Source organism: Triturus cristatus, chromosome 2_1 (genome assembly GCF_964204655.1).
Source record: "Triturus cristatus chromosome 2_1, aTriCri1.1, whole genome shotgun sequence".
NCBI classification, from domain to species: Eukaryota; Metazoa; Chordata; class Amphibia; order Caudata; family Salamandridae; genus Triturus; species Triturus cristatus.
The window spans coordinates 1,124,788,548-1,124,816,490 of NC_140581.1; the positions used below are offsets into that span (position 1 = coordinate 1,124,788,548).

The following is a 27,943-nucleotide window of genomic DNA, read 5'->3' on the forward strand; positions in this document are numbered from 1 at the left end:
CCTCGGAGACTGAACTTGGACCGGACTGGACTCGACTCGACTCGTCGGAAACTGGACTCGACTTCGAACTGGTGGGCCTCTGTATACCTCGGATCTTGCTCTCTCAGCTAGGCTCTGGTCGGGATACTTCGCACTTCTCACCGCCTCTTCTGGGTGTTGATCGCAGCCTCAGTCGCCCCCGCTTGACCGGAGGGAGATACAGGAAATCCTGCTGGTACGCGTTATTGTCCGTCCAGCTGTGGCAGGAGACCGGGCCTGCAACTCACCGCCGGCGCGTGAGATGAGAAAGTGTCCCTATTCGGGCGCCATTCATGTGGTAAATAAAATTCCTTTACCGGGACTTAATTTGATACGGAAACATAATAAAACAGCTCAGTAAAAATGAGAGGCAGAATCCGTGATATTAGAGGTTCGGAATGGGCTTTATTCCAATGAACGATTATAATCGGTTGCTCCAAGTTCCATCACCACGGAGGTTCAGGAAGTGAAGTACATACTTTATTGACAAGAAATGACTTTTATAGTACATACATTACAATGAAGCGAATGCAGTAGGCGTAACAATTGATAAGGAAAATGACGATTCATATGCGTAACCGAAAATGGGTGTAATAAGGAGTAAAAAGGAACATAATTGGTTATGATGTTATATATAGGTGGATCTATAAGATAATACTTGGCATAGATGCGCGCGCAGCAGCATGACGTGTGATTGACGTGCAACTAGGGGTTGAAGGGGACTTGACATTTAGCTCTACATGTGGAGACGAAAAGTCTGGGGGGTCAAGTCAACCTAATCCCAAATCATATCTAACATCCTATGTTTAAAGAACTATGTTATCCACAAAAGAAGGACTCTCGGACAGAATCTATTCTATACTGACTGTGTGTGCGTGTACAAGCGTCTAAGTGTCTACACTAAATGCGAGGGGGTAGGAATATTCCATGGTAACAGGGCTATGAATTACTTGCATAAAGACAGAGAAGCCGGGCCTTTTGCTCGGTAGCTGGAAGAATGTTTACTTAAACTACTAGACAGGAATGCATCGGCTGAGGGGTGAAGCAGATAACTCGAAGGTGAAATACAGTTCTTGGCAGAGAATAGGCTGATGTCAGGCTTCGTGAGCCGCGCAGAGAATGGGACAAAGTTCATGGTCACGGTTGCAGGCTCAGACTGGAGTTTTCAGAGCCAGAAGGCAAGAAGAGTTTGATGACAGAATCAGGGCCTACTTGCCTGGACTGTAAAATGGCATAGGTAAACCATATAAAGCCGGTGGCTTTTCATACTTAGGAATGGAATATCCGGCCTATTCATGGCGGATCTGACAGAGGACATGTTGACGGTGGACACACATGTGTTTGCGTCTTCATAACTGGAACTGGAGGGAACATACATGTACTTGTAACATGCACATAGAACCGTTGGGGTCCAAGATAGGGGACATAACTGACCAGAAAAATCCATATTTCCACACCCTTACGAGGCAGAGAACTAAAGAACGATTAACTCTTGAAGTCAAGTTGCTCCAGGCAGAAAGAGACCATAAATATTTGCTCTGCCTCCTTCTGCAACGTAAAATGACTAAACTCAGGGGCAAACTCAAAGCTATATATTCCAATAGAGGGGAATTTACACTCTTACGTCTTAAACAACCTGTTTATGAAAAGGGGAATAAGGTAGGCTCTCGCATAGCAAGGCAGCTAAGGGAAAAACAGGAAAGAGAATAATTAAGCTCGATGCAGGACGCCAAGGGGATGCGGATTCATATGGAGGGCTGCAAGGCAGAGATATTTAAGAGGCTTTATAAATCCTTATGCTCTAAAGGTACAGTCCTTACCACTAGACTACTGGAAGAAGCCCACGCTCCCTCGAATGTTAGAGGCTCTACGAGAACTGCTAGAATAGCAGATACGAATGGAAGAGGAGCAACTAGCAATTGATCATTAAAGCAACACAAATTCCCAGATGCAGGTGGGCACACGGCCCAATTTGACTGCTCTCTAACTCCTTTGGTGAGATGCACACAATCACTCCATCCATGGGAGAAGCACTCATTACAGTTTTTTCTAGGTCTGGGAAAGACCTAGGTTGTGCACCTCGTACTGGCCGATTGCTTTGCTAAACTCAGATGTAAAGCTGTACACCAAAATTCTGGCTACTAGGTAAGAAGACGTAATGTTAGACTTGATACATCCTGATCATTCAGGATTTATTGAGGGGAGACAAGCGGAGAAGAAGAAAAATACCTGAAGTGCTACTCGTGTTAGATGTCGATATGACATTTGACAGAGTGAATTGGACGTTTATTTTCTCTGCCCTTCGCCACTTCGAACATGGTAGATTATTTTTTTGCGATGATTCAGGCTAACTATGCTAACCTCCACTCGAGGGTCACGGTTAATGGAACAGCCTATGATTCGTTCTCTTGAGAGATGGGTACACAGCAGGGTTGTCCCCTCTGTCCCCTGCTTTTTGCCTTAAGCATCAAACCCATAGCAGCAATAATAAGGGTTCCCCCTCATATACAGGATATCCCCTTTGGGTCGATCAATCATAAAATATCCTTGACATACTTCGGACACATACCTCTCCACAGAAATCTCTTTTAGCTCTGCCGGGGGAACTTCAGAAGTTTGAACCGTCGGCCGGCTTCAAGGTGAATCTCACTAAGTCTTTTCTTCTTAATTTGACGGTCCCAGAGGGTGATATGAGAATTTGGGACTCCAAAACGCCTTTTCAGTTCACTCATAAGAAAATCACATATTTAGGCATAAAGTTTACACCTCGGGTTAAGGAGCTTTACAAAGCTAATTAACAACCCCTCCTTCTCCAATTGCAACAAGTTTTGAAGAGATGGACCCGACTGCACTTAACATGGTTGGGTAGAATTAACGCAATTAAGATGATGATCCTGCCAGAGGTACAGTATCTTTCAGGGCCTTCCAGTGAAAGTGGACAAACAATTCTTTACCTCTCTGCGATCCAATTATCAAATTTATCTAGCAAAAATGCAGGGCCTGTCTTTCTCACAAATTACTAATGCTTCCTAAACATGAGGTGGATGGCAGGCACTCCCATACTTTTTGTTATATTCTATAGCTGAAAACCTCCGGGTGATTTCGTAATGGTCTATGAGAGAGTCGGAGAAACAGTGGCTCCACATGGACAGGCCGGTAAGTGGTATAACAATATGGGATATTATTTGGAAACTTAGAGACTCTAGACCCCTGGTTGTATATTTAAGTACTCCTACCACACCTACTTTAAGAGCATGGGATGTGACAACCCAGCAGAACAGTCTCACAACCTTCCCCTCCCCATATACCCCTATTCACTTTAATAATGCGTTCCCATCAGCTCTCACACAGGGTCCCTTCGACTTGTAGGGAGAGAGGGTGTCTTACTATCTTATTCATGGTTGGGATATACTTTCATTTGACAATTGCTGCAGGGACTTTAATCTCGCCAGCACAGAGAGATTTCACAACACCCATCTGGTCCACTGGATGACACAGCCAGTGTATAGGCAAGCAGCCACCAGGGATTTGCTTCCTGTTGAGCAATTTGAGCGACACAGGGGAGCATCTAAAGGGAATATTTCGCTCCTCTATTTGCTTCTTAACACAATGTCCGTCACTTATACCCCAAGATATAGGGCCTACTTCTGGGACCTGGTTTTGGGAAATTCACTTGTTGCAAAACAGTGGAACACACTATTTAAAGACGTAACTAAACATTACTGGCCACTGGGACTATGAGTGGCCTATTATAAACTTCTCTAAGATAGGTATTTCTACCCTGCAGAGCTTCACAAGATCTTCCCAAATACATCAGATCGTTGCTGGAGAGGATGCGGGCTCTTGGGGACTTCCATCATATATGGTGGAATTGCCCTTCAATGAGACCTTATTAGAATGAGATACTGGCCCACATGAAGGCTATCTTGGGTTACCCCTTGCCCCCAGACACCTGAATTTGTCCTGCTGGGACTTGGGACCCCTCGTTAAAACATCAAACAATAGGAGACAGATCCATAATGTGGCTGTGAATGGGTGCAGCCAAAATGGAATTAGTAGCAGCATGGAAGATACCACTGGCCCCTTCTATGTCACAGTGGCATGTTCGCTTGTGGCAGGGCTTAACCAAGGAATGTCTGACGGATAAACTCACAGACTCTAAAAAAGGCTGTGAGTACATACGGGGTCCACTGGTGAGATACCTATCAGTGGGTCTGCCACAGCTCTCCTGCCACCCTCGTACCCGTGCCTTCCACTTGTTCCAGACCTAATACTTCATGGTGACTCGCTCCCAACCCTGTATCAAGCTGAATAAGATTCTGCTACTGCAGCATGACCCCAACCTAAAATTGTGTACCTTCAGTAGATTCTGTTGACGATCTGTGTATGCGTATTCCACCTAACTGTTTTATTACATTCTGCTTGTAGTTCTTTTTGTAATACAAATGTTTCCAGTGAGCAAAGCTGGATGTAGCTTGCTGGATATTCACTGTATGATTCTGTAGCAACCATTCTGTGGGATACTGTTAAATACAATGGCATGATTTTGACAGATGGTTCATAAGACGCTACGCTCTATGCTGTATGTATGCCGATAAAATAAATAAATACAATTTGAGAGAAAAATGAATTACCTACTTATTCAAAACATGGATAATGTCAGACTAGGGGTGATGTCTTAGATTGTCAGTTGACAGCCAAGGTACCAGATTGCATGCCCAATATGAGTTTATTTCCAGTAACATTTGTAAAATGCTTTATTGTAAATTTGTGAGGGTAATTCAGAAGATACAGCCTCAGAAACTAATGCAAGAAAGAGCAATGGTACAATTAAAGCAATGAATGAACTCTTCTATAACCATAAAGCTAGCACAGTAATAGACATTTTGTGATTAGAAACTAACCTACACATAGCCTATTCACAAACCAAGACTCTGCATACACAGCCTGTGAATAATCAAATGCAGGACATAAATAGAGCCTTAATTTGCTCAGAGTCCAGCATAATCACAGGCCAGATAGAATCCAAACTCTGACCTCATAAGAGCACTGGCATAGTCAGAGATGCTACTATCTGAGCTCTGATTTAATTAGAAAACAGGCACCATTTTGTACCTCATTGCAAGGCTCCAAACTGATCGAGTGATTTTGTTTTACGGGACAAGAAGATTTCTGAAGGTATTTTATAAAATTCCACACCTCTGTCACCTATGTGGCATGGTCAGCACTTGCCATATCTCTTCAATCATTATCAATGAAAAGGTTAGGGTGCTGGCCTATCAGAGAGATAACACATTACTCATGACTAGAAAGGGAGATGTATGGCTTGAAGGTCTACTAATTTTCTCTACATCTGAAGATTAGAAATGTGAACAACCCCAGAAGGGGTTCATTTAGTGACTAGCCTTAAGATAATCCAATCAGGAGCTTATTTGAAGATATTTTCTGAGGTTTAGAGAAGTGTGAAATGGCTGATCAGAATTCATTTAAACATCTTGCGACAATAACAATATAGATTCAGGGTCATCACTGGGGTAAGCTTCACAAGCTGTGAAGAACACAGACAAATTATGCATTTGTATCTTCCACTTTAAACACTCAAGTGTGCTGTCGAACCATAATCAAGTACTGAAGATATTTTTTACCTCCAGACATAGCCACATATACATTCTACTGTACAGACATGCACAGAGAATACAGACAAAACAGTTGATGACAAAGAGTATACATTCCATGGCAAAGTCAAAAGAAGATTGCTATGTGTAACATGTTTACAGGTAACAGATATTTATAGACTTGTGGTGTGAAGTAGGATTTGAAAAGAAAATATGCTATTGATTACGAAATATGATGGGATGCGTCTGTCTCACTCCGTTTTGTTCTAGAGGGACGAGTGTTGTAAAGTCTAGGTACATGCCCATGCAATGCTGTAGGTTGCCATGAACAGTCTGTACTGGAGGAACCTAAGCACGTATATAAAAGGGGCTAGATTCCAGTGCCAATGCCTTTTCGTGACAACCCATCAGGGGACTATCAGGATGAAGGAATGGTCCTTGAGCAGTTGGGCACCTTTGCTTTGCACTGAAATTTTCAACACTTTTTTGTTGTTGCAAGTATTGAATGAATGTGTGAGTTATCAGTACAGAATCTGGGTTTGCAACCAAAATCAGACATTTTAAGAAACCAACCAAACCGCTTCTTAATTAGGTTCTTGATTCTGAGGATAGTCCTACAGAAAGGTACGGGAACCAATATACTCATGGCAAAAACAGCAAAAAGGGGTCAATTCAGAACCCCAACATAAGTAAGGGACGATCTCAGAAATCAGTAATCAATGACTACTAGTTGATCTATCCAACTGTAGCCTGACCATTCAATGTACATGGAGCCCATGGCCAGAATATGAATTGTCCTGTGGCTACTTTGGCCCATTTCTCTTTTGCTGTTAGAGTAGCTCTTCATTTGGCAAACAAACTATTAATTATGTTGTGAAATGGACATTTTGTACTTATCTTTCGTATGCAAATATGCACTCAGGCATTCCACAACAAATTAGAGTATCTCCAGCGATTTGCTATGTGCTAAAGGCATTCATTATGCAAATTTGATTTATAAGTGACTGAAAACTAAGCTCATCCACTACAGAAATTGAATGTCAAACTTTGTCCCAAATACGAAGCTCGAGTTTCAGTGAAGTAACATGTACTTCCTAGTTTAGGAAATCCAAGTTATCCTTTTGTTCACAAAGAATGGAATTTCAACCAACAGCACGCTGCCCTGAGGTAAAACTAAAAATCATGACATCAGGTCATTCATAATAATTTATTATGCTGGATAAAGTACAAAGCTAAACAATAGAAAAAGAAAATAGATATGTGAAGGAGCAAATAGATGAAATCTACAATGAACCCATTAAAAGAGCCACAGAGGAAACCCACCTACCTAAATAGACCCATCAAAGGGACATTTCGTCAATCAGTTAGTTCGTTAGGTGTCAAGAATTCCTGTCATACAAGGGAAACACGCCCTTATGTAAACAGGAGAGCTGTTAAATAACTCAAGGGAAACACGCCCTTATGTAAACAGGAGAGCTGTTACATAACTCAAGGAAAACACGCCCTATAAAGGGAGGAACCGGGAGGTACAAGGCTGTCGGATATTGTGTTTACACCGACGTACCTGCTTCGTGAAGAGCAGTGTTCCGGAGTGGTGCTCCAGTAAGGCAAGAACGGAGGTAGGTCGAGTCGTTACTCCCTGGGCCGTGTCTTGCCCCATCGTCACCTGTGAAGGACCCGGAAGCTCTACCGGTCAACCATTGAGCTTCGCTTTTTGACTCGGCTGAGTCCAAGCGCAGTGGAGCTTTTGCTGGTTGGAGTCGTAACTCCCAGCCCGACCAGAGACACAGGGACTGCCAGCTGTAACGCACACCAGGAGGTGTTTGCCGCGTTACAGACTCGGAAGTCCACAGGATCGATCGAGCGGCTGCTCTCGGTTCAGTCTTCTTGCTTATGATTGGGGTATCGGTGACGCATCACCAGGAGGTGACTCCGCGTCCCGGTGCAGTCTGAGGAAGAGGTTGAGCGGCTGCTCCCTTCAGGTAGAGACCCCGGCTGGGTGTTTCCCTGACTCCTCGATTCTCCCCAACACTCTTCGTGCCCCTCACAGCCTACCGATTGGCATTGTCGGCCATTTCATTTCTGCCCTCTGTTGGCATACGCCGGGATCGGCGTATATGCAGAGGACGGTTAGGACCATCCGTGCTGTGGGCTGGTAACGTACTTAGCCTGGAGGATTCCAGTGACTATAACTTTTGTTTGTTCTTTGTATTTTATTTGCCTTCATTAAAAGAACTAACCCTTCACAAGTGGTTGCGTCCTCATTGTCGTGTCTGTTAAACGATCCTGAGACGTTCAGGGCGTTACAAAATATCCGACCTTAATAACACTAACTGTCTCCCGGTCGATAACAGACATGGCAACACTTGATGATGTGCTGGCTGCTTTAGCGGCCATGCAAGTTGAAGTGGCTGCCTCTAGGCAAGAAACAGCCGATGTAAAAGCCAGACTGGATGCTATCCAATTGGACCCGCTCACGCCCAGCACCTCCCTCACGAACCAGACCCCTGCGGTAGTAGTGGAAATGCCGGTAGCCATCCCCTTGGCAACACCAGAGAGGTACAGTGGGGATCCTAACACAGTGCAGGTATTCCTCACACAAGTGGCGCTACATTTATCGTGCAAACCAAAGGCGTTCCCCACGAGTCAGGCTCGTGTGGCTTTCCTTATATCCTATTTGGCTGGAAACGCGGCACAATGGGCCGTACCTCTGGTGAGCAGGGACGACCCCCTCTTATGTGATTGAGGTGCTTTTCGCGAGGAATTCCTGAAGGTATTCGACAGAAGGGCTGACTCGTACACGGCGGACCGTGAAATGCTTGAGTTGAGACAGGGATCCAACGACCTGGTGCAGTATCTCAACGCGTTCCGAAGGCTGGTTGCGGAAACCAAGTGGCCTGTTGCTAAACAGACGGCGCTCTTCCATCAAGGGCTGTGCGATGAGCTCAAGGACGCCGTGGCTCATATTGACCCTCAACCCAAGACATGTGAGGGCCTTATCAACCTGGTATTACGGCTGGAACATAGGCTAAGTGAAAGAAAGGGGGATCATGGGAGAAAAGGAAAATCCCTTCCATCCTATGTGACGGTGGGAAGTCCTGAAACTTCCACCGCATCCAAGGGAGAACCCATGGACATCAGCGCAATACGAGCGAGCCTCACAGCCACGGAGAAAGAGTCACGCCGTAAACAAGGATTGTGCCTATATTGTGGCAAAAAAGGCCACTACGTACGTGAATGCCCTGCCAAACCGAAGACGTCACGTTATCGGGCCAACCGGTCGGTAACAGCCGTGGTGGACATACCGGCGGAAAACTAGAGGACTCCAAGACCAGAGAAGGGGCATCTCGGAGTCACTCATCCATCCCTTCACTTTCCAACTCGGTCACTAAGGGACAACGACACCTGTTTATCACGGTGCACGTGGGAGTGCATGACCAGTGGATACCCGTTGTGGCCATGGTGGATTCAGGGGCCACTGGCATGTTTATGGACCACAACGAGGCATGCAGGCTAGGGCTAGTGCTTCTTCCCAAAGCAGTACCCGAAGACGTCTATGCGGTAGACGGAAGGCGATTGGTGACGGGGCCCATCGGACAGCACACGGGGGTCCTTCCGATGAGATATGGGAGGAACCATTTGGAACAAATCGATTTTAACATCATCCGAGCGCCCCAATATGGCGTCATATTGGGATTGCCGTGGCTACAGAAACACAACCCCTTTGTGGATTGGCCAACACATCGCATCGAAATGACGTCACCGTATTGCATCCTGCATTGTGGAATAAGAACGGAATCCCTTGACGCAGATGAGAGCGGGAGTCAGACGGTGGCTACAGCGGCAGAAAAAGATGTGGCTCTCCCCCAGGCTTATCACAGTTTTGAGGATGTATTTGATGAGGTGAAGGCGGAAGTGCTACCACCACATAGACAGTTTGACTGCCAGATCGACCTGGTGCCAGGGGCCAGCGTTCCCAGCGGCAGGCTGTATGCCCTGACGGAGCCTGAAAACGTGCATCTCCGGGGGTACCTGGATAAACTCCTCAAGCTAGGATTCATCCGCCCGTCCAAGTCTCCGGCCGCCTCGCCACTCTTCTTCATCCCGAAGGCTAATGGGGAGCTGAGAGCCTGTGTGGACTTTAGGGCATTGAATGCGATAACCATAAAAAATCGGTACCCCTTGCCTCTCATCAGTGTACTTCTGGAACAGGTCAAGAAAGCTCGTATCTACACCAAGTTGGATTTGAAAGGGGCATACCATCTGGTGCGCATGAGGGACGGAGACGAGTGGAAGACCGCCTTTAAGACCAGGTTCGGCCTTTTTGAGTACCTCGTCATGCCGTTCGGTCTGTGCAACGCCCCGGCAGCCTTTCAGTACTTTTTGAATGAGGTATTCAGAGAGGAGTTGGATATCTACGTGGTCGTATATATCGACGACATCCTCATCTATTCGTCCAGTGTGGAGGAGCACGTACACCACGTCAAAGCTGTGCTCCAAAAGCTGAGGGAAAACATGCTGTTTTGTAAACTCAGCAAGTGTGACTTCCACGTCACATCCGTGGAATTCCTCGGAGTGATGCTGAGTCCAGAGGGACAGGAGATGGCAGAACGAAAGATCAAGGCGGTGAAAGAATGGCCGGTGCCCCAAAGCGTGAAGGACGTCCAAAGTTTCATTGGCTTCGCCAACTTTTACAGGCGGTTTATAGATGGATTTTCAGGAGTGGTGGCCCCAATCACACAGCTACTGAGGAAGTCCAAGGAGTTTGTCTGGTCCCCTGAAGCGAACAAAGCCTTTGAGGCCCTGAAAAGCGCCTTTGGTAAGGCGCCGGTGTTGGCTCACCCCGATCCGGATCTCCCCTACGTGGTGGAAGCGGACGCGTCGGATGTGGCGCTGGGGGCTATCTTGTCCCAACGCAACCACGACACAGGGGTGCTTCATCCCGTTGCGTACATGTCCCGCAAACTCAACGACGCCGAACGCAACTACCATATTGCGGAGAAGGAGCTTCTCGCAATCAAGGACGCCTTCACCGAATGGAGGCATTGGTTGATGGGGGCAAGACATGTGGTATCGGTGTACACGGACCATCGGAACCTACAGTTCATGACGGCCACTAGACACCTTTCTCCCAGGCAGCTGCGGTGGATGATCTTCTTTGCGGGGTTCAACTTCCGCATCACATATCGGCCGGGGACGGAAAACCGGAAGGCGGACGCCCTGTCCCGTCAATCTGCAGTTAAGGAACCATTGCCTGCAACCGAGCGTTCCATCATTTCCCCGAGGATGGTATTGGGGGTTATCCAACCGGATACTTTCCTGAGGGGAATAAAGAGAGGGATCAGGTCATTCGCATGGCGGAGGTGGCTCCTCAGTCACAGAGAATGGCAGCTGAAGGACGGGATACCCCTGAAGGGCAGGTGCCTATTGATACCCACGCCTAGGCTAAGGAAACAAGCATTCATCTGGTGCCATGACTCTCCATGCGCAGGTCATTTGGGCTTTGAAAAAACGGTGGCTAGCATGGGACGGCATTTCTGGTGGCCAACCATGAGAGTGGATGTCAGGAGGTGGGGACAGGAGTGTCCTACGTGTGCTACCATGAAGGCCGACCATGGCCGAACCCAAGGGCTCTTACATCCACTTCCGACCCCGGATAGACCATGGGATAGCATATCACTGGACTTCGTGGTGGGCCTACCGGTAGACCAGGGGATGACGGCAATACTGGTGGTGGTGGATTACTTGACGAAAATGGGGCACTTCATCCCCTGCAAGAGAGTCCCTACGGCCGGGGAATTGGCGTCACTACTCCTAAAGAATGTGGTACGACTGCCTGGATTACCTGGGGTGATCGTGTCGGACCGGGGGTCGCAGTTTACTGCGCAATTCTGGAAGACTTGGTGCACTGCGCTGCATGTTAAGACCGCCCTGTCCACCAGCTACCACCCTCAAACGGACGGCCAAACCGAGCGCCTGAACCAAACGCTCAAACAGTATCTGCGATGTTTTGTGGACCAGGGCAGGGAAGAATGGGTCGACTTGCTATGGGTTGCAGAGATAGCCTATAACAACGCCACTCACAGCTCCACACAGTCATCTCCGTTCTATAGCAACTATGGCCAACATCCCAGGTTCTTGCCATTTCTACATCCGTTCAGAGAGGACAGGATTCCCGCCACAGCGGACAGGGTGGCACACATAAAAGACACGTTGATGCGCTCAAGGGCTGTCCTAATAGAGGCCAAGAGAAGATACAAGGCTGCGGCAGATAGGAAGAGAAGGCCCGGGCCACTGTACCGCACTGGAGACTACGTCTGGATATCCACAAGAAACATGAGGTTTCGAAAGAACAGTGTGTTCCATCCCAAGTACATGGGCCCCTATCGAATTACCAAGTGTATGGGTCCCGTGAACGTGAAGGTGTGCTTGCCCCAGTCATTGCGGATACACCCTGTCTTTCATGTATCATTGCTCAAACCAGCACCCTCCAAGCCGTCTGGGACACCTAGGCCGGTATGCGTGGAGTCGGAGGTGGAGTATGAAGTGTCGGGCATACGGGCGTCCAAATGGCGCAGGGGGAAGCTGTGGTACCTGGTTGCGTGGAAAGGCTATGGCCCGGAGGAGCATTCATGGGAACCGGCTGAAGGGGTTCATGCTCCGCGCTTGGTCTCCTTGTTCCATCGGCGTTTTCCTGCCAGCGCTGGACCCGTGGGGAGCCGCTGAGAGGGAGGATGTACTGTCAAGAATTCCTGTCATACAAGGGAAACACGCCCTTATGTAAACAGGAGAGCTGTTACATAACTCAAGGGAAACACGCCCTTATGTAAACAGGAGAGCTGTTACATAACTCAAGGGAAACACTCCCTTATGTAAACAGGAGAGCTGTTACATAACTCAAGGGAAACACGCCCTTATGTAAACAGGAGAGCTGTTACATAACTCAAGGAAAACACGCCCTATAAAGGGAGGAACCGGGAGGTACAAGGCTGTCGGATATTGTGTTTACACCGACGTACCTGCTTCGTGAAGAGCAGTGTTCCGGAGTGGTGCTCCAGTAAGGCAAGAACGGAGGTAGGTCGAGTCGTTACTCCCTGGGCCGTGTCTTGCCCCATCGTCACCTGTGAAGGACCCGGAAGCTCTACCGGTCAACCATTGAGCTTCGCTTTTTGACTCGGCTGAGTCCAAGCGCAGTGGAGCTTTTGCTGGTTGGAGTCGTAACTCCCAGCCCGACCAGAGACACAGGGACTGCCAGCTGTAACGCACACCAGGAGGTGTTTGCCGCGTTACAGACTCGGAAGTCCACAGGATCGATCGAGCGGCTGCTCTCGGTTCAGTCTTCTTGCTTATGATTGGGGTATCGGTGACGCATCACCAGGAGGTGACTCCGCGTCCCGGTGCAGTCTGAGGAAGAGGTTGAGCGGCTGCTCCCTTCAGGTAGAGACCCCGGCTGGGTGTTTCCCTGACTCCTCGATTCTCCCCAACACTCTTCGTGCCCCTCACAGCCTACCGATTGGCATTGTCGGCCATTTCATTTCTGCCCTCTGTTGGCATACGCCGGGATCGGCGTATATGCAGAGGACGGTTAGGACCATCCGTGCTGTGGGCTGGTAACGTACTTAGCCTGGAGGATTCCAGTGACTATAACTTTTGTTTGTTCTTTGTATATTATTTGCCTTCATTAAAAGAACTAACCCTTCACAAGTGGTTGCGTCCTCATTGTCGTGTCTGTTAAACGATCCTGAGACGTTCAGGGCGTTACATTAGGTCAGAGTTTTCACTGAAAGAAAGTTTGTTGTTTCGCTGATAATTTTGGTGTTGATTAATGAATCTGCCCTAAAGTTTTTTTGTTTTTTTTCAAACAACCACAGCAGATCTTTCATGGAACATTTTCCGTTGATCTGTCAAATGGGGTCTAAGCAAAAAGGAGGGGTCCCAAAAGTGTGATTTCCGATGTTACATCCCATGGGAAACTGACTCTGATACAGAAAAATTGGCTGAGGGGAATTGCACAAAATTTCATTTAATATATTTTTTTTAAATGACCATTATTCAGAAAGTGTGCTTTTTTTTTTTTTTTAAATATTTTTATTGGTTTTAACATATTTTTAATCCCCCCCCCACCCCCGACAGGAAGACAATTTGTATTTTTACATCATACATTTTTATGTTTATCACATTTACATAACTATTATAGGAAATCTTACAGGAAATATTCCAAAGACAAAATAAAAATAAAGAAAAAAGAAATCAATAAGAAATAGATAAATGAAAAGAAATAAAGGAGAAAGAAAAAAAAAAAAAAAAGAAAAAAAAGGGAAGAAAGGGAGAGAATACAGCTAGCAAAGATAACATAAACATGTTGCAGCATTGGTAATAAATCAAATTTGTAAATCTCGCCAAAGTGTAAGAGGAGTCCAGATATTCATGCCCCTTTCCCGTCGCCTTCTGTTTTTCCGTTTATAAATAGCTATCTCGATGTTATGCAGCGCTAAGAGCCTAGCTAGCCATTGTTGAAAGGTAGGCGGTATCGGGTCTAGCCAGGCCGATGCTAAGCATAGCCTCCAGACGGCCATGGCCACAAATACTAGATCATAGCCATCCTCAAATTTTTCTGTATCAACAACCCCAAGTACCATTGCCTCTGGAGGCAAAACAACCTTTCTATGAAGGACAGAAGTTACAAACCTCTCTATGTTTTGTATCAGAGGCATTAGCACTGGGCAGGTGGCAAATATATGGATAGAATCTGCTTTAAATAGATTACACCTCGGGCAGCAAGTCCCATTGCCAGTTCCCCATTTTGCAATCTTATTCGGTGTATAGTAGAGACAGAAGAAGGTTTTATAAAATTGTGTCTGAAGTTTGGTGGAGATAAGAAGCGTTTGAGCTAATTTATAGGAGTCTAGAGATCCTTCTTTAGAAATACTGAGTTTGTTTTGCCAGTTTATTGCCATTTTATCTAAATCATCCGGAAGTTTATCCAGCAACGCCTCATACACTCCGCCAATCGACTGTTTCTTGGAATGTATAATTATCTCTATAATCATAGATTTTTCCCAGATGTTTCTTAATCCAAATTTATGAGTTAGAAAGGTTCTAATTTGAAGAAATTTAAAAAAGTCCCGCCAATCTAGGCCAAATTCTCCTTTCAAGACTTCAAAAGATTTAATCCCCTGATTAGTATAAAAATCCCCTAGTTGTGTTATTCCCAGGTTGTACCATTTTTTAACACAGTTATCTTTGAAGATGGTTAATGGGAGAGTTGGGTTATTTAATACGGGGGTGTAGTATGAAAATCGTCCTATCCCTAACTCTTTTCTTACGGCCTTCCATACCTTAAAGCAGCTATAGAGAGTCTTAAATTTAACCTTTTTGTTGTAGCTATCATGTGTGTGTATCCAGAAATAGCCATAGCAGGATTCCCCGACCAATAACTGAAAGATTGAGGCGGTGTTTTCCTCTGTATTATTACATCCTTGTAATAATTCCTTGCTGTATAGTAGTACACAGGACCAGTAGTATCTTCTTAAATTGGGGAGCGCTAGCCCACCTCTATCCTTGGGAAGAGTAAGAAATGTATATGCTCGCCGGGGTTGTGCGTATGACCATATAAATCTAGAAAAGATACGTTCCATTACTTTAAACCACTGATTTGGAATTTCTAGGCAGACTGCCCTGAATACATACAAAATCTTTGGAAAGTACACCATTTTAATTGCATTAGTTCTTCCAATAATGGAGAGGTGGAGATTATTTACCCGTTGTAAATCTTTTTGTATTGTGTTGAGTAATGGCTTAAGATTTAAATCCACCACTTCCTCTAGTTTAGAAGAGATTGTCACCCCCAGGTATGTCGCTCCCAGCACGACCCTGGGATCATCCATCCAAATTTTTTGGTTTAAGACAATTTGTGTCTTTCCTTGGTTTAGCGCATAGCCAGAGACCAGTCCAAATTTTCTGGCCTCGGTCTCAATAGCCGGCATTGCTACCTTAGGGTCTGCAGTAACTATAGCAATGTCATCCGCATATGCTAGTATTTTTGTTACATATCCCTGTGATATAATGGGGATTATATGATTGTTTTTCTCTAAGTAGCGGATGAAAAAATCTATATATATTGCGAAAAGCAATGGCGAGCAAGGGCATCCCTGGCGAGTTCCTCTCGAAACAACGATTTCCTTAGTTAGACTTCCATTAACAGATACGACGGCTCTAGGATTATAATACATTTTTTGTATCGCTTGAATAAACTTGGTTCGAAATCCCAACGTCGCCATTGCTTTCCAAAGAAACGGCCAGGAAACCCTATCAAAAGCCTTCTCCGCATCCAAAAGTATCAGGGCCATAGGGTCTCCGGTAGTTTCTGTTCCATCAAAAAGTGTAATAACCCTCTGAATGTGATTTATAGTTGACCTTCCAGGGACGAAACCATGTTGGCTTTTGACGATAACTTTATGTATTATAGGCGCCATTCTATTTGCCAAAATTTTAGAGTATATTTTGGAGTCAGCGTTTATAAGGGTTATTGGGCGATAGGATCCTAGTTGTTCTGGGGGTTTCCCTTTTTTAGCAAAAATAACAATTCTTGCCTTAGCCCAGGAGCCGGGAGGTTCCCCCCCAGAAAAGATATGTGTAATTAGATCACTAAATGTATGTTTTATTTCGTCCAAAAATATTCTATAAAATTCTGATGGGATGCAGTCCAGCCCTGTTGCCTTTCCTTTAGGGAGGCTCTTAACAGCTGTCAGGACCTCTTCCATATTTGGTGTTTCCTCCAGAGCCATCTGTATATTTACCTCGAGTTTTGTGGTTTCACAATTCTCTAGGTATCTTTTTATTTCTATGGTGTCTCCATGGCTGCTGTCAGTGTATAATTCTTTATAAAACCTCCAAAATGCTTGCTTGATCAGCTCTGGGTCCTTTAACAGTCCTTCCACTGGATCTACAATTTCCCTTATTAAATTAGCATTGGCCTGTTGTCGTAGTTGCATTGCCAGTTGATGTCCCACTAGCTCGTTAACTTCGTAGACTAGTTCTTTTCGTGCAGTGGCTTTCCGGATTGCTTTATCTGTAAAAATATTAGTAATAGCTGCCTTGGCAACTGCTACTTGGGCTAAGGCGCTAGAGATATCTCTGGTCATATCTACATTACTAGTAGCACTAATGAGTTCAATTTCTGCTGATATAAGTTCATCCTGTAACCTCCTTAATTCCTCTTTCTCTCTTTTATTTATTCGAAGCGAATATGACAGTCTCGCCCCGGACCCCTGCTTTCAGCGTATCCCACACAACCTCTATTGATGAGCTATTGATATTTTCTGTGAGGAATTTTGGTATCCAGTCTTTCATGTGGGTAAGATACTGAGGATCATATAATAATGCTTTTTCAAATGACCACATGTTAGGCTCTGATTTAGCTAAGCTAGTAGTCAAGGTGCAAAAAAAGGGGGTTGTGGTCAGATAATATCCGGGGCAGTTTGACATTTTGGGAGGTCCTAATTAATGAGCTTGAAAGTAAAATGTAGTCAATTCTGGTATGTTTACGATGTGGATTTGAATAAAAGGTATATCCAGGGTCACCAGTATTAAAATTAGCAATCTGCCAGCTATCCACAAGTCCATGTACAAGACATAAATCTTTAAGCGAGCGGAATACTTTCGGTTTTCGCCCTTTATAGACCCAGTCATCATTTACGGACCAATTAATGGGAAGGTTTATATTGAAGTCCCCACATACCAGGGCCGGAAGAGGCCAGTGTGTTAATTCATTGGAGACCTCATCGAAGACCGCGGGGTCATCTATATTGTTCCCATAAATAGCACAAATTGTTATTTTTTGCCCTGTTTGATGATTACATTCGGTGATAGCCCAACGGCCAAACTTGTCGGTTTTAGAATTATTAAACACCAATCCACTCCCTTTAGCCAGGATAGCCACACCACGATTTTTAACCCCTTGTGAAGTAGCGCAAACCAATTTATAGCCTAGTGTGTTTAACAACTGTCTCTGGGATCCTTCAATATGCGTTTCCTGCATGCACACGACATTAGCTCCCCAGTTTTGTAACCCGATAGTAACCATTTGCCTTTTTTTTAAGTCGTTTAAACCACCTATGTTCAAAGATAATACCTTTATTGCAGCCATGCTGATAGAGCAAGCATGCCGTATTTTATTTCACATGTGTTCTGATTTCCTGTGATCCCTAAAACCGTTTCCTTGTTCCTTTTTAACATAAATTTACTATCCTTTATGTCTAACCTGTCCAAATTTCCCCCCTCCCCTTTGCCCTCCCCCCACCCGCCACCACCTTTGAAGGTTACCTGGGCCAGTCTGGTCCAGGGGTGTGACATCTGCGCAAGCAGGCCCTGTGAGCTGGGCTATTTTGAGGTAAATAAGATGCTTACTTTTATGGATGATCCACATCCTAAGACATTTAGATTCCCCGAGCCAATCAAGCTAAGTTCCACAAGTTCCCCAACGTGTATCTATTACAAAATAAGAATTATAGTGATTGATTAATCTTAAATATCCTCTTATTTACTACAAGATAATGCTTGATTTAGATTATTTCCCTGAGTGTCGGGAGACTGTCTCTGAGATTTCCCGAAGATAATTCTCTGCCAGTATTTCACTATTAAAATTTCTTGTAACACCTTTAAATATAATTTTCAATCGTGCTGGATTTTGAAGGAATATTTTTGCTCCAGCTTTTTCAAATGGTTCAAATAGTTGGCGCATTCTCCACCTTCGCTCCACAGTGGCATGAGCGAAGTCTGGTCTGACAAAAAAATTAAACCCTTTATGTTCTCTTTGGGTAGTAGGTCTTGCAAGATCGTACATTTTTTCACGAAGGAGAAAATTCCCAAAGTAGACCAACATTGCCCTTGGAAATTTATTTTGTTTGTTAGAGCTTCTTGGTAGCATTAAGGGGAAGCGATGGGCTCGCTGGACTTCCCTCTCCATATCCCATGTATCCAGTTCTGGAAATGAAGTTTTTAATAAGGTGACCATGGCCGCTCTGGCATCATTTCCTTCAAAGTTTTTTTTTATTTGATGTAAATCTATTGAGCATTTTTGAGAACCTAGTGTTTGCAGAAGGGTTACGGTTAGACATGAAGGGGTTAAAAGGTTAGGTATATCCGATCCATCACATTTGCTTAGACTGGTCAATTTAAAGTGGACTAGTCAACCCCGATTGTTTGACCACTACATGAAAAATATGGGGTCAGGGTAATACACTCTAATCCCCAGGGGGCATATGGAGGGTCGCTTGATTGGCTGGCCCCAACATGGGCAACATGTCATGACAGCCATTACAGGAATCAAGCATACTTAAATTAATTGTAGTAACCAGGTTTGAGGGCCACAAAAACGAGTACACAGAAAGGGTGATAACAGATTTCAGTCACAATATATATAAATCATGTGTTTGGTAGAGTTATATTCATTTTATGAATTCTAGCGAGTTCACCGGTGATTTTACAGAGTGAAAAATGCTGATTTTCTCATAGAGGTTATGGAAAGTTCTCCAGAAGCAAAAACAAGTACATATTTTCTAGAGGTTCATACTATGTTCCTCAGCCATGTGCGAATAGTCTGCTATACTGAGTAAACAATGTACTTCCAACAGAGAAACCGGTTAGTTGATTCCCCAGTGTTGTACTATAGCTTCAACAGTGTTCTAATGAACAACTAGAAAATCTGTATTTATAAGAAATATGTAGTACACCTTGCTTCTTGATGGAATCAAAGCCATAAATACCGATGCATTTCATATGGAAGAGACTGCAACAAAGGAACACAATTAGTGGGGTCTTTTTGTCATACAATTTTTGGTTGGTCCTCTAGAAAGCTAAAAAGAAAGGACACTTTCTATGAGTTCTCAATCATCTTCCACATCCAAGTCAATATGTATGAAATGCAGAGAGAAATATAATCCTCCAAAACCAGTAAAAATCAGTCAGTTAACTCCCTAGTGCTCCACTGAAGCTTTACCACCTAATTCTAATAAACAACTAGAGAGGTAACATTCTGTATTTACAATGAAAGCGTGTCGCACCTGGACATCATCTCGATTGAATCAAAGCTGTAAAACCTAAAGGAATTTCCTACAGAGGATACTGCAGTAAATGAACAAAGTGAGGAGTTTCTTTTTCTTATAGAAATTTTGATCTAGAAAGCTAATATTTTCAGAGTTTTCAAATTTCATCATCCAAGTCAGTAAAAGATTCTGACATGCAGAGTGAAACATGCACTTGCAATACCAGCAGCAGTCTTTCAGTTAACTTCCAAGTAATCAACTGCAGCGTCCCCATAGAGTTCAAATGAATAACTAGAGCGCTAACATTTTATATTAAAGAAAAACGTGAGGCACTCCTGAAAGCCATTTTGCTGGAATAGGAGCTCTTTAATTTAAAGCCTTTCCCGAGGAGCAGGCTGGAGTAAATGATCATTGAGTTGTTAATGCGGGTATGAAACCAGTGGGTTTAAAATGTGAGAAGGGATATGGGCTTTTAGCATTTTGAGGCAAAATATATTTTAAAAGGGCCTAGTAAGTAGTTAAAGAGAGAGAGAGATGTCTGCGTAGGTACAGCATCCCCTTTCCACATCTATTTACTCAGCCAACCCATTTTCTCAGTCGCTCAGCAGCTCCAATAAAGACATTTTAAAAAACACACTATTTTTAAAAATTCAAGATGATAAATTTAGGCACTGCTGTCAAATCAAACATATCTATATATAATCTGAAAAAACATAACTGTTACAGTGATATTATTGTTCGGTGTTGAAATAAGACAGGAACTAATAGGCAATGAGCCTATATACATGTATGCATATACACTAATGTATATATATATAAACACCTAGACATGGCGTGGCCACAAATGTCATGCCCAATATACAATATCTTTGTCTGGCACAGAGGTGATGAAGGGGTTTAAATCACTATAAAAGTAACTTACAACTAACAGATTGAAAGTTATAACTTCTAAAGAAGACATACATTTATCAGTTTTCCCAACAATACAGTACACTAAAATATGCACAGGTTACATACATATTAATGGCTGTGAAGTTATATAATGTCACAAATTGTAAGTGACAGTTTTTTTCACTAATAGTGCACAGCCTGCAAAACGTGCCCTACTTCTAGGAAAATAAACAAATCTCTTGAGTGTATACTGGACATACCTTCAACTTATCATGGACAAATGAGATACCTACATTGCTGCTTTTCTGAAGTCCTGAAGGTTTCCCCTCTACTTTAATGTGCTTAGAGGGTAAGGGATCCTTATGGCTGCTCTTGCTTTTGATTGAGGTGGTACTGCTCCTCTCTGTAGAATCCTGGCTGCAATTCGTGCTCTCACTGCTCCGTCGCTTGTGTGAAGCATTTGCTGATTTTTGGGCATCCTGTGTTGGAGACATAGGTGCTGATATTGGGGGCTCTTTCTTCAGGCATTCAGAAAATGTTTTGGATACCCTGGTGATGAGGAAGACATGCCATTTGCATTAGTTTTTATGCAACAACTTTACAATAGCACTGAATTTCTGATATAAATAAAGGTGATCATCTGTGTCTATAAGACGTTGATTTTAATCCTAGGTACATTGTGGGGCTTTGGACACTCTCCACACTTGCCCATATTACTAATAACCCATGCTTCTTTTGGACCATCATACTCTTGATCTTCACTGCTTCTCACTATCTGCCCATGCAATGAGACAGTGCCCTACTTCTACTCAAGCAACTGTGTTTTTTTGCTCTTCCACATGACCAAACAGCACTGCACGAGCCACCCACCTCACGATCCGCTAAGCCCTATATGCTATTTAATACTATTGTCAAGGGAGGGAAGGGGCATCCTTACCCACCTCATTCATTGCCTCATGAGTCATGGCTTTCCGTCACACTCAGCCATGGCAATAACTAGCATATTACATGCTGGTCATCCGTATAGAACATATTAAAAAACTCTGCTTAATGTAAGTTCTAATTAATAATGCCCAGATGGAAAACAAATACATAAATTCAACAACAAATACACAGTTCATTAGGATTTCAGTGAAACATTAAAAGGTGTCAGTTATGATTTAACATAACTCACTTCTAAATGTACTTCTCGATGACCTCACTGGTGACACCATGTATCACATCACTCAACAATCATCAATATGCTGATTATACACTAGTGCAGCTCAAAATCACTTCTCCCAATAGTATCTCCCAGCTCTCTAATACCTTGGATACTGTTCAAAGATTGCTGACTGCCCAACTCGTAAACATAAACAATTTAAAAACTGATTTTCTTGTTAATCTTTACAAATAAAATAAACTTTCCTGTACAGTCATGGATTGATTCCTATATAATCATGACTGTAAACGTGCTATTGTAGATAATGCTAAACCATGTGGATTTATCCTTGCCAGTAGTCTTAACTTACAATCAGAAATGTATTAAGCTCATACATCACCAACTTATGATACCATGGGGTATCAGGCAGTTTGTTCCTGAGAAACACCTTAATATGTGCTCTTGTTCTTGCTAGACTGCATGATGGCATCAAGACTGACCCTCTCTCCTTTAAGTCATCGCCTCTTCTTGTCGGCTCTTCTCCCTCCAGTGCTCTTGATTGTCTTTTGGCGTTGAGGCCAGTTCAGAGGGTTTAGCACCAGCTGTATCTTTCATCTTCGATCTGTGGGTTTGTATAGGATTGTGTTTCCTCTCGTTCGGCTACGGCTTATGTGCCAGGGAACTCTGGGAGGGTCTTGAGTCATAACAATTGGGCTCGGTGTCAGTGCAGACCTGATGTGTTACCTTGTACTTATTCAGGTTTTTTTGGTTCTGTGTCCTCTGCTGATCTTCTCTGCTCACTCTCCTGCTCAACATCGACCTCCTCGAAGTCAGAGCCTTCCCTTTGTACCAACTTGGTTTCTTCATCACTAGACAACCCAAGGTCCTTCAAAAACATGTCATTGCACCATTCCGTAGTATGCCAACTTTTTCTTTTTTTTTTTTAGACTTTTCAAGGCCTTAGGATAAAATTTGGTGCATGTGTTGCAGCCAAAGTTGGACTCGGATAAAAAATAGGCTAGAGCACCAAAATTAATGTGGCTCCCATTAGCAAAACAGATAGATAAAACAGTGGCGCACATTTGCAAATGAGGCCAGTTTTGCACTTGTTGATACCCTGTATGGTTATTTTACAAGTTATGGGCGACTGCATGCATTTGTGTTGGCTGCATGCAAGGTTTATGGTAATCTGAGGGAATTAAACAGTAACACAACGGCCCACTAGGTCATAAGACAGGTACACAAACCTTTAATAAACAGCCCACACACTGATCTGTGGGCCAGTCTAACCCTGGTTGCAGACCGATGCACTGTGATCACTCAGCAAACAAAGAATGCACACCTCACAACTGGTGCACACCTCATAGCTATCCTTTTAAGAGAAATAATGGTGGCATTTGGAGCAACAACTCAAGGAAGTGTGCTCCATACCCCTCTCTCATATTTCAACCATCCGGTCAATTAAATCTCCTATTAAAACACCTTAATCTTCAGTTTTCTCTGATGCTTTCAAAATCTCTTAACGATTCTGCTGGTTTAATTGAGTCTTCCTATTTTTCAATCAACAGTCTGCTGAAAACCCTTGATGTACTTGTTTCCTCCTCTGAGGTTTTGATCGTGCATCCGGACCTAATGACCAAAAAAAGAATCGTAAGAGTGCGATCACTCACAGGGGCTTCCAAGGCGCACATCGGACGTCATTGAAGGATTGACATTGCATTAAATGGTGGTGAACATCAATGACGTCCACAAGCGAAAACAAAAAAAGAAAAAGAAAGGAGGACTATTCCGTACCCAACCACTGGATGGTGGAATAACGTACCAGCAACGGAATCCAGATAATTCGTCATGCTGCAAAACTATACCTACAAGTAAGTAACCATTCAATTACTATTGATCACAATCAAAATGCCTTTGAATGTTCCAAATGAGGGAGTGGTGCGTAGAATTGCTGGAAGTGAATGTCACTCATCGCCCTGTCAGAAAATGAGTGAGTCATAGACTGCTCCCTTTTCAAGGATAATGACTCAAGAAGAAAAGAGTCTTCAACTGCAGAAGCGCTGTTTACCTAGAAGTTTCACATTTTCAGCCGAATAAATCGGTGCAGATGTGTGCAACGGTCTGTGTGTAATCGAAGCCATCATAAACTGAGCTTTAAATTTAGTGGAAAGCCATTGCGGCATTATTAGTACAAAAGGTAATGTGGTCACATCACTTCAGTTCAGACACAGAGGAACCACTGAGGAGTGAGTTACAAGCATTCTGTCTAGAGAGAACCAGAGCATGTAGTAAGGTCTTAAGGTTTATTTTGCAATAAACTACCAGATGCCTCAGAGCGCCCTAAATTGGAAATGTTTGATCTTAATTCATTTCAGACTGTAGGTCAGATTGTAAGTGAAGACAATCATTGAGGCTGAATCGCAGCGATTTAGCAGTATACACTAAAGCAGGTTTGCATTCCTGATACTACAGTAGTCAATCCACGATTGGACAAGTGGATTGATTTTTTTTGTAGAGATTAACAGAAAATAACTTTGCAAAGTGTTTATTTTCAAGTGAATAGCTACTTTATAATTGCCTCTTGCCTTTGCACAAGCCCCTCTGAATTTGTCACCTACTATACTTCCCTCTCTATCGTTGCTCCTATTCACTGCTGTCCTAGTTGTCCTTGCCTGATCTCTGCTTTTTACTGTACCATAAGATAGTTCCACTCTGATTTTGCCTGGCTCCTGTCTTTTACTGGCGAAACAATGAGTGCTTTTGATCAATGGATCACTTGTCTGCCATGCATTATTGACAGAGTCCTAGTGTCTATTTTTGTAAGTCATACTTGTTTAATCTAAATAGTTTCATTATAAAGTGCTCTTAGGCCACATTTGTTTGGGAAACAAACTTCCCAAATAATGTGTAAGCGGTCAAGTAAACCTTACTGGTTTATGTATCAGTTGGACATTGCTATATAAACAAAAAGGGGGTTGTGTTTGCACTGATGGAACCCTTAATGGGTCGTATGGAACCCAAAGCAGCTAAAACATTTAAAGCTTTGAGGAGTTGTGCCAGACCACTGCGTCTAAGAAGATGAAACAGAAGCAATATAGGCTAGCTGCACTGGCCTTGAATGTAATGTAGGATGTATAGCAGATTAAATGTTTATCGTGTGTCAATATTCCTCCAATCACAAACTATTAAAAGGTGAAATGAGCACAATATCTTAAATGACCAGGACACCAAGCACCAGATCAAAAGTCAAACAGTTCACAGATATGTACTCACTTGATCTTGCTGGATTCTTTCTGTTTAGAGGTGGAAGAAGATTTGTGTTCTCGCTCTGGCTTCTCCACCTTTATTCTCTTGGTTTCAGAATTTTTCAATTCTTCGTCTCCCTGTTATTAAAGCAGTAAACAGGGGCAACATCCAATCAATACACGAAAAGTATATTACTGTCCTAGAGAAAAGTGTTTGAAATAAGACTATTCTCAAGATATTCATACCCTATTCAAGAGTAGACACATAATGTCTTTGTTACTAGACAGTAAAATAAAACTTAACACACTAAACATAGCCATGAAACCAATACATTAGTGATAAAAATGCTCCCACACTTTCAAGTAACCTGAAACCCAAATTTACGTATTTGAAAAATTAACAACAAGACAATTTGCAACTTACGTTTTTAACCATCAGTGTCATGAACCGCTACAAATAGACTCATACTGCAACACTGTGTCCTGTCAGCGGACGACTATTATACAAGCTGACCCAGAATGTTGACTAGCGCCATGAAGCTATTAAACGGATTCTCACAAAGCATATTTATCAGTTGTATGAGAAGATAGTTTAAGCAGGTTGTATAAAACATGCAAACCCAAGAATGGGTTCTCCAGAAGCCGATATGCGTTTTCTTCAGTGAATGTAAGATGCGCGTTTTGTCATGCCAGAGTACTCAAATATTATCGTCTCTGAGTTCCCTGCACCAGGTGTAAGCCAAATATAGCGCATGTCTCAGTGGGTCAGATTTAATTACATTCCAACGGCAGGTGAGGCGCAAAATTAAATGCGTGTCCGTGAGCCTCCAGCTCCCAGAACGAAGGCCCTAGAATGCTGAACTGCATGCAATCCTTAATTCATGGCGCTCACATTTGGGAACACACTTCTTCATATCTGGGCTAAGCCCATCGATAAATGAAAAGGAGCCGTGCCTAGATTATCATCATCCATTAACTGTAAGGAGCCATCAGATGAACAGCATTTGTACACTTATAGTCCACACAGGACTCGTAATAGAATATCCATCCAGCACCTACCAAGACTATGGCCCTAGAGTCGTCACCAAACTCTATGAATTCTGCTATTAAACATTCTAATATATTCAACTTCATTATGGTTTGAATACAGATGGAGTAATTGAAAAACGTAAACATTAGAACTTAAAAACATTTAACTCACTATTTAAAGATACTAACTCACCTGAGCTCCCCTACAATAGTTGACCTCTATAGTGTAATTTGTGTACACGCCTCTGCACTTTGCCACTTGTGTCATTCCAAAAGGGAGATCGAGTCTATTGCCTGCCCTGAAGGATCTGCACTTTTGTGTGGCATCGTTTGTCAACTATATAGCATAAGAGAAGAGTTGTTTACACATGAGTTTTCAATAAGCTGTAACCATGGAGTTCTTTTGTTTCTATCATGCATGATTTTGGGAGAGGTGGAGTGTGCTGTAGAGTAGCAAATGTGTGTCAACTATATGGCTTTGGCGCAGTTGTGCACATGAAGGTGTATTGTCGTCTGACTAAGATTCTGCTGACTATGCAAGGAATGGCTATGTAGGAAAAGTAATGCATGGTTGGACGAGAATGCTGTCCAGCTATATGAATGACTTTGATGCCATGTTGCCTACACATGGCTACTAGGAAGTCCATCTAACGAAGTGGAGAGATTTACATACAATATTTATTCTGTTTAGTCTGACTGAGAAGGCCTTTTGGCTTGTAGGTGCTAAATGTTATTGATAGCTGTTGCTACTGACACGGAATGCAAATATTCCTAAGTTTCTTGATGTTTGTGCCAAGTGACAATGGCCTATTTACTACTTGTTTATTCAAATACCTTTCTGAGATGTATAAACACATCATTACAAGAGATCTCAGAAATGTAATCATGTGATATAAATAGTGAGTGCTGGAAAATAATCGTGTAACCTCATATAAAATAATTTTCTAGCTCCTAGGTGCATGTTTTGGAGGTCTGCCAGGAAAGTCGTTTTCTGGAAAAAATAGATTCCAGATCAAAACCGGGCCGTGCTATTTGGAAACCAAAATAATAGATGGAAATTGGCTGCATGGAATTGCATACATTAGAAAAAGGAATGAGTGTGTCCCTTCCAACTGTTCTATTACTTGATTTTCACAAGTTTTGCTAATATCTCGATGTGAGAAAAATGTGATCCATACACAGGAATGGTTCTATCACGGTGTTTTTAATATTTATCACACTTATTTTTGTGGAGAACGTATAGCCCACAAGTGTTTCGCCCTGTGGAGGCATGCAAGCCTACGGCTTTTTCAAGACAAAAGGTTTTCAGAACTCACCTGTGTTCGTGTGACTGGATCACATTTTTCTCACATCGAGATATTAGCACAACTTGTAAAAATCAAACAATAATAGAACACTTTTGCGGAGACCCTCATAACTTTCTCTCAGTTAAACTTAAAAGAGATGTAGTGTGCCCTACCCTTACAAGAGTGTACCTAGATCGTCCATTCGAAAATACAGAATCTTAAACAACCGACATTGATTGGAAGGCCAGGAGTGTGTCGGGCCTCGCTTTAGCACTTCTGAAATTGCATACATGTAGACAGTTCAAAAGGGTTGAGCACAGAAGATTAGGGTGGGGGAGTGGCTGTGATCCATGCGTATGAATTAGTAGACACGAACGTATGAGAGTGGATGAGTGCTATCTGACCCTAAGGGTGAATGTTATTTTATTGTATGTGAATTTTTATCTTCCAAGGGGAAGTACAATTTTTCTACTGAACAAGCCAAGTTTTACACAGCGTGTAGCACATAGTTTACACATATTATTCAAGCCCAGGTCATCTTTCTTGCTATGTATATTGTCAGTTTGTTCTTTAAGACTTAACCTTCTAATAATAGATATGAATCAAAACATCGAAATCAGAATTCACCCATCTCTCCCAACCGCCCGCCCGCAATCGTTCAAGTCATACATGT

At 43.2% G+C, this 27,943-nt stretch overlaps 1 protein-coding gene across 3 annotated transcripts in view; it reads right to left on the reverse strand.

Annotated features, from left to right (window-relative positions):
* AFF1 (ALF transcription elongation factor 1) overlaps window positions 1-27,943 on the reverse strand; it is a 957,397-nt gene that overhangs the window by 66,126 nt on the left and 863,328 nt on the right. For all 3 annotated transcript variants that reach the window (XM_085636540.1, XM_085636541.1, XM_085636542.1), the window contains 2 exons: window positions 24,984-25,093; window positions 20,863-21,118 (listed from right to left, as the gene is read on the reverse strand). In XM_085636540.1, the coding sequence (XP_085492666.1) occupies window positions 20,863-21,118; window positions 24,984-25,093 (366 nt within the window). The remainder of the gene's footprint in view (window positions 1-20,862; window positions 21,119-24,983; window positions 25,094-27,943) is intronic.